We start from the raw sequence: 7,280 nt of genomic DNA on the forward strand, positions 1-7,280 counted from the left end.
ATTAAAAATCAAGGAGAGCTGGTCTTGAAGATACTAGAAGACATTTTGCCTCTCTTCAGGCTTCTTTAGCTCTTAAAATGAACTCAGGTGAGAGGTGAAGCATCTTCCAGTCTCTTCAGCCCAGTGCAGTTCTCCTTGATTTTAAGCTTCCTTGGATAACTATGACCTCGATGACTAGGAATCTTCACAGAGGTCAGGTAAAATATTGTATAAGAAACATATTTCCTCAATAAGTAAACATATCAATATTTATTAATTAATCAATAGTATTTCCTAAGCACAATTCAGTCAATATTACGTCTTTACCTCAATTTATACAAGGTAGGATGAGTAGGGAATTATTTTCTGTTCAATTATTGTATGTAGGGTTTCCACTCAGAAACTGTTTACATTTTAAATGTCTTAAGACCTACAAATTTGATGTATTACTCCTGGACTAAGTACTTCTTATACTACTTGTACAAATACTATGAACTTCTTTTACTGTCTTGTTTTGAATAATCCAATGTCAAGGTCCCGTCATAATAATAAGCCTTTTCGACTAACTTTGATGTTAGTTGTTAGTTGTGGGATAGATAAAACCCATTGCTTCCATAAGTAATTATACTGCTGTATGCTATTGACTACTTTTACTGTGCCGTTTTTAAGTAGGCGTAATACATCCAGTCATTGATACGTTTTTTTAAAATCACAACATGATAGATTAATAAAGATGCATATGTTTATTTTAAGTTAATTGAAACGTTTGTTAGTGTATAATAAATGTATAATGATTATTGAAATCACCCTCTCACTCCCCACAAGGTGGGCTCGGTGTGTCTCTTTTTCTCAGGTCCTCTACCACTGGGTGCTGTGCAGCAGGCCTACCTATAGGGTCCTGGGACTGCTCTCTTCTGGACAGAGAGTTGGGATGTTGTACCTTGGATCTGCTGGAGCCACACTCTCAGTTTTTTAATGCGTTAAGCGTGGTGCAAACAGCCAACAAGATTGACTCCTCGCACTTTCCGTAGTTTGTCGTTTTCCCAACATGGCTGCCATCAGGAGCGGGGTGACTCCGGGCTGCCTAGCAAGATGTTTCCTGAGACAGACTGGAAAACCGAGCCGGGGCAACCATCACCTCTCAGACACCTGGAACCACGTAGGTCTTCTTTACAGTTTCACGTCCTGTACTTAATCCCTGCTTCCGAAACAAAGACACAAACAGAGACTTTCCCCGGCTAACTCGCTAGCAGGCTAGCACCCTCGCTGCGCAGTAATGTGTCTTCTGCGTGACTTTGACAGCTTCTCCAGTAAAAGTCCTCCTTTATTTAATATAATTGTTAAATCATCAGGTTTATAAACACGGACAGTTTAGCTAGAAGCACTGAAATACGTGCTTAAAACCAGCAGGGGGTTTACTTAGACATAATTAAATTTTACTCAACATACATGTGTGTGGCTCCTCAGGCCAGCAGGGCTCTGTCTAACACAACTAACACAACATTTATCTGAAGTAGAGAAAGCTTTCTTGGGCTGCTGCTCTGGCATTAGCTGTGGTTTAAATGTTTAAACATGGTGTTTAGTCTAAACCCAGTCGCTGTCCTGTAGAAATAAACAAATGTCCGCAGAGATCCCTGTTATCTGAGGTCAAACTTGAACCCGCTGCACGTTCTGAGTTCAGCTAAAAGGTGGATTTCTCTCAGTTTCTGTCTTCTGTGTTTTAAGTCATTTTTCACACAAGAAACAGGATTATCTGACGACCTTCAGAGCTCAGTTTATATAGGCAACAACGTTTTAATTAATGCTCCACTTCAAGTTCTCTGTGAGTCGGTAATGTTGGCAGGTGAATCAGCTGGGAATTGTTCTGTGATCTGAGGTGTTAACTCAAAGAAAACAAATAATCATAGATGTATTGTAGGACAGGTAACCACTGCAAAGCTCCTACTGCACTGATTATTTAACCTGCATTAACTTGAAGGGACACAGTTATTGTTTGTGCAAAATGTTCTATGATATACATTTATATTAAAAAGTGTCTTGTAATAAAAAGTTCTTGTCATAGTCAAAAGTGAGACTAGACTCATAGATAGACTATATATAATAAAACACATACTGTCAATTCTTTATGTCCCCTATGTCTTAATCCACCCCTTTGCAGTTGATTATTGGCTGAACTGGGAAATCTGGGATATCCTTATTTTCTAATTATTATACAGAGGAAAATAAGAACAATAATCATACAAGTAAGTAAGTGTGTAAAGTGTGCGTCTGGCTGACACTCTGTCCCTCTGGTTCACCATCAGCGGTTGCTCCAAAGGTCCCATCTGCACACGGTGTTTGAGTGTCGCAGTCCTGCCACCAGGACTCTGCTGGGTCGCCGACAGCACGGGAAGTTCCTCTGGGTGAACGCCGTGGCAGTCAGACACAACAGCTCACAGGTGAGTGGGCAAACAGGTGATCAGTCTAACGGCAAAGCTGCTGTTAAGCAGTGTTAAGGCTTAGCCTACGTTGTATATTTAACCATGTGAGCTGAAGATATATATAATTTAATAGTTTGATTTGTGGATTTCTTAAAATACCAGATTTTAATTTATGAGCTTTATGTCTGTAATGTAAACAAACTTTTCATAGTATTACAAACTATACTTTGGAAGCGACAGCAGGCACCGGTTCTGTGCTTTGAATTTGGTTTGATTGTCCTTTTATTTACATGTATAATAATACTTACATTGTGGATTGTGCAGTTAATTGTATGTGTTGTACATTAAGGCCCCAGAAATCTCAAATAGGCTATCGGCTATATTTTATGGTGTGGTGAATTGAAATACTGCCACCATTTCTGGCTATTGTCTACCTTCTTTGGCATTTTTAAATTAATTTGGAGCTTTCAATTTTGTGCTGTATTTATCAGTCTTGTTCTTGAACACGGATGCATCTGACATTAAAACACTGCGAATGAGAGAAACGTGGCACCAAGACATTTGTAGTGAAATGTTGCCATGGTGGCATTTCTATCTTTAAATTATACTAAATATCTGCTTAAAACTCAAACGTGTTTTATTGTAGACTTTTAAGTTTTGTAAGCTGTCTCAGTCTCAGTATAGAAACATAAAAAAATTGGAAGTATTTAAATCCACTAAAGTGATTGATTGAGTCATATCTTGGCCAGAATGTGAGATTTTCAGATTTTGAATGAATGGTTACACTTGTACCATTTTGATATTGACAGATGCCACCTGAGGGTGGCGTCGTGGCAGCTCCAGTGATGGAGGCTTCTGACGGCCCTCCAGTCTCTCTGCCCGCTGACCCCGCCTCTATCATTGCACAACCAATCACTGATCAGGTGGCTGAGACTACGTCTGAGATGAAATCACTTATCCAAGACCTCTACTTGCCTTGTCACTGAAATTCCACTTTCATTTATATTTGCAGATCCCTATTGAAACAGTTTCCATGTCAGCACCAGTAGTGGACATCTCTCCTCCACCTCCAGTTGTGGGTCCTTCTCCAGAGCTTGTGTCCGCTGACCTCACCCCTGTTTTAACACAACCAATCACTGAGCAGATAGCCGATGCTGCACCAACTGCAGTGGAGGTCCTGCAGGCCGCAGAAGCCACTTTAGCAGAGCTGGGACTGGCCGGCAACACGCCAGTGGGGTTGATCCAGAACTTGTTAGAGTTCATGCACTTAGATCTTGGCATGCCCTGGTGGGGGGCCATTGTTGTAGGTAAGTACTCAACAACGAAGCTATAAATCAATATGTGAGCATTCAGGCGTTCTGGAAAATTAGGCAGGTTGTATGAGTGTCTGAGGGTGATATGTTATCATTAATCTCATTTTAAGCGATTCAGACAAAGTCTCCTGTATTCCCTTTCCTCCCTTCTTCTTCCTCCTTCCTGTCTCTGTTGTCCCCCTTCCCCTCGTATAGGAACAGTGTTGGCTCGTTTGGCTGTGTTTCCAGTCATAGTCAAGGGCCAGAGGGAGGCGGCCAAGTTGAACAACGTTCTGCCTGAGATGACCAAACTCACTGCCAGGATGACTGAGGCCAAACAGAGTGGAAACAAATTTGACTGTAAAATTCCTCCCTTGCATTTGTCTTTTCAGTCACAATTTAGATGATGTTAGTTTGTGTGTAAAAGCCCGGCCTCATCAACTGCTGTTGTTTGCACGTTACAGTTGCCAAAGCGTACTCTGACCTGAACTTGTTCCAGAAGAAGCACGACGTAAATCCTCTCCGTGGCTTCCTTGTTCCTTTGGTGCAGGTCAGTCTCTCTCCATATACTAGTTTACCTGTTAAACTGTGAAACAATAATATTAATTCTGTGTTTTTGGCTTTATCCTAATCATCAATCTCAACTTGCTAGTAAGACAAAAACAAAGTATGTTTCTGAGTTATCAAAGCTAGTTTTCATATTCATTTTAATGTGTGTTTCTAAACGACAAAATTCAATGAAATAAAAAGGGTGCATTGTTATGTGTGAGGACATTAAAAACATTATAAATGCTACCCTACTGTTTCCCCCTCAGGCACCAGTCTTCATCTCTTTCTTCATCGCACTGAGGAAGATGGCCTATCTGCCGGTGCCCAGCTTGCAGACAGGAGGCCTTCTCTGGTTTACAGACCTGACAGCAGCAGATCCTTTTTATATCCTGCCTTTGGCCGTCACTGGAACCATGTTCTTCATCCTGGAGGTCAGCCCGCTTTTACCCAAAATGTCAGGAAGAAAGAAAGAAAGGTCAAGGCTACTGTAGAATAATTTCAACCCTGTCAGTCTGTGTGTTTTCAATGCAAGCCAGAATAAACAATCAGGACAATTGTGAGACTTATAGGATTGTAATTAGACGGACAGAGTTTGTGATAAGTGGTGTTAGGATCTTGTTATAAACTTTTGAATGTAATCATGCTTTTCCTTAATCACCACATTGTCACCTTTTCTCTTTCAGCTGGGAGCAGAGTCTGGTGTTGACAACCCCAATCTGCGAGCCATGAAGACGGTGTTCAGGATCATGCCCTTCGTCATCCTCCCCCTCACTATCAACTTCCCCACGGTCAGTCTGTCATTCATACGCTTTGGTTTGTTTAACCTCACCTCACATCATACCGAAAGGGTAGGTGCCAGGACCTACATATTAAACCCGCTGCTGCTGCGAACTTTGTCAGCAAAAATCCTTTTCTTCTCAAACAAACCTCAGGCGGTGTTCACCTACTGGCTGACCTCCAACTGCTTCTCCTTGGCTCAAGTCGCCCTGCTCAGACACCCCTTGATCAGAGATAAGTTGAGAATCCCGGAGAGGATCAAACACCCGGCCTCCGCCCTGCCCCAAAATGACGGCTTCATCGAAAGCATGAAGAAGGGTCGGTGTCTAAACTTGTGTCCGATAGGAAATGGATTTGACTTTCATGTACTTTTTTTACTGATTATGTCCGCGTTGTAACTCCCCAGGCTGGAAAAACGCTCAGCTGGCCCAGCAGCTGGAAGAGAGAGAACGAAGAATCAAAAATCATCTGGACCTCGCTGCTAAAGGTCAGTGGCACAACTGCTTCATCAGCTTCCTTGTTGGGCTTTATTCCAGCTGCGTTGTTTCTAAATGAGAGTAAAGGGCAGGCAGAAAAAAATCATTTTGGCTTGTGGCATTATACAAACATTATGGTTGTCTAAAATGATCACCAAATTATACGATTATCTCAATCTCTTCATTATTTAATCCTTGCATGTATTAAAAAGTAACTCAGTAACTTGTTCTCTTACTACTGTATTTTAAAACGACGATGTTTTGCCATTTAAAATCATGAATTAATGTTTTTAACAAAATACTGTTGTTAAATAATGTTGAAGAAGTAAGTTTTGGGTAATGCACAGTAGACTGATGACTGGACACTTGTAGATGTGGAAAAGGTGCTCCCCCTTGTGGACAGAGCCAGGTATTGCAACAACGTTTGAAAAATAAAATGCTAAATTGCTAAAATTTATCTTCCTGGGAATTATTTGTGAGCTGTCCCTTTACTGAAGACTGAAAGCCAGCAAAGATTTTGGGGGGAAAAAAGAGTAATAATCCATTACTTGTATCTGAAAATACACATTTTAAACTCTTACATCAGACCTTAAAACTTCTGACCTCCTAAGAATGTTTCTTGCTGGGTTTCGACTTTGTCCTTGGACAGGTTGATTAAAGATTTGATTAAACGGACGCTGACTGCAGCTCACAAGACAGAAACACACATTTTTAAACCTGCTACAGTTGCTACACATACGGACAAGTGTGCTGCACAATCAACAAGTGATAAAGGACTCTGATATGAGTGACTGGAGCACTGAAGGGTCAAGGATCAAGGCAATGTATTTATCATTTTACAACACAAGATTGTACAACGAAATGGAAGTTTGTAGTCCCTTCAGGCTGCGTGTAAACAAGTCAAGTCTGAGCCTGCTTAGTAGTGTTGTGTTGCATTAGTTTTTCCAATAACTGAAACAATTAATCAATTCATTGTTTTTTTTTGTTAAAAAAAAAAAAAGGTTTACTGGTTCCAGCTCCTCAAATGTAATTATAATGTTTTTCTTAAGTTAGTTGCCGTCTTACATCAGACAAACATGTTTGTTGAACCTTTTTTAAGCATGTTTATGTTTATCTGAAAATAAACATTCAGGGCATTTCAAAGTTCAGATGTGACTGATACTGCTGTAACAAAGACAACATGTAAGGAGTCTTCTGTGTACCATTCAGATTGCTGACACTATTTTAGATTAGCACTGCGTTAAGCAGGGACCAAAAGTCTACTAAAGCTCAGTCTTCGGGATGGAGACGACGCACTAAGCAAGTAGAACACAGTGTTTATAAAATAAACCCACACATCCTGAAAGCCAGGTGGAGACGTTGGCGTGATTGTCTCTGTTCTATCAAGGTGTTTATAATGAGCACTACACCACGTGTATAACTTCCAGTTTAGCGTTTCTTAAATTTTCTTCTCTTCGTTCCTCTCTGCAGGTCCGCTGAGGCAGACTTTTACCCACAATCCCCTCCAGCAGAACCCACCCATGGCTGCTGCATCGGCTAAAGGCAAGCCAGCTAGTGGCAAGGCGAGGCCATGGAAGGACACTATTGGATAGATCAGACTGGCTAGTAGCTTGACGGCATAATGATTTATGTACATATTTATGAATGGAAAAGAGGACAAAGGTTGTCATTATGTATTGTTCTAATTAAAATGTAAAATCTGCCTCAAAACAACGACTTCGGTGTGTGTGTGTATACTATATTGTTTAGTACACAACACATGAATCCACATCCCTGGAGCAGAATGA

General features: G+C 40.8%; 1 protein-coding gene across 2 annotated transcripts; it reads left to right on the forward strand.

Annotated features, from left to right (window-relative positions):
* The first annotated feature begins 991 nt into the window (after positions 1-991).
* On the forward strand, positions 992-7,206 carry oxa1l (OXA1L mitochondrial inner membrane protein). 2 transcript variants are annotated; one of them, XM_038731562.1, is made up of 11 exons: positions 992-1,138; positions 2,283-2,417; positions 3,209-3,322; positions 3,412-3,706; positions 3,908-4,051; positions 4,156-4,241; positions 4,507-4,671; positions 4,924-5,028; positions 5,173-5,335; positions 5,424-5,504; positions 6,964-7,206. In XM_038731562.1, the coding sequence occupies exons 1-11, from the start codon at positions 1,028-1,030 to the stop codon at positions 7,083-7,085; spliced, it is 1,521 nt and encodes a 506-aa protein (XP_038587490.1). In that variant the 5' UTR covers positions 992-1,027; the 3' UTR covers positions 7,086-7,206. The 2 variants fall into 2 exon arrangements, with proteins under 2 accessions (XP_038587490.1, XP_038587491.1); XM_038731563.1 differs by lacking the exon at positions 3,209-3,322.
* Positions 7,207-7,280: the final 74 nt, after the last annotated feature.

The sequence above is a fragment of the Micropterus salmoides genome, unplaced genomic scaffold (genome assembly GCF_014851395.1).
Source record: "Micropterus salmoides isolate LMB-PRFRI ecotype aquatic unplaced genomic scaffold, ASM1485139v1 Ms_hic_scaffold_2, whole genome shotgun sequence".
Taxonomy (NCBI): Eukaryota; Metazoa; Chordata; class Actinopteri; order Centrarchiformes; family Centrarchidae; genus Micropterus; species Micropterus salmoides.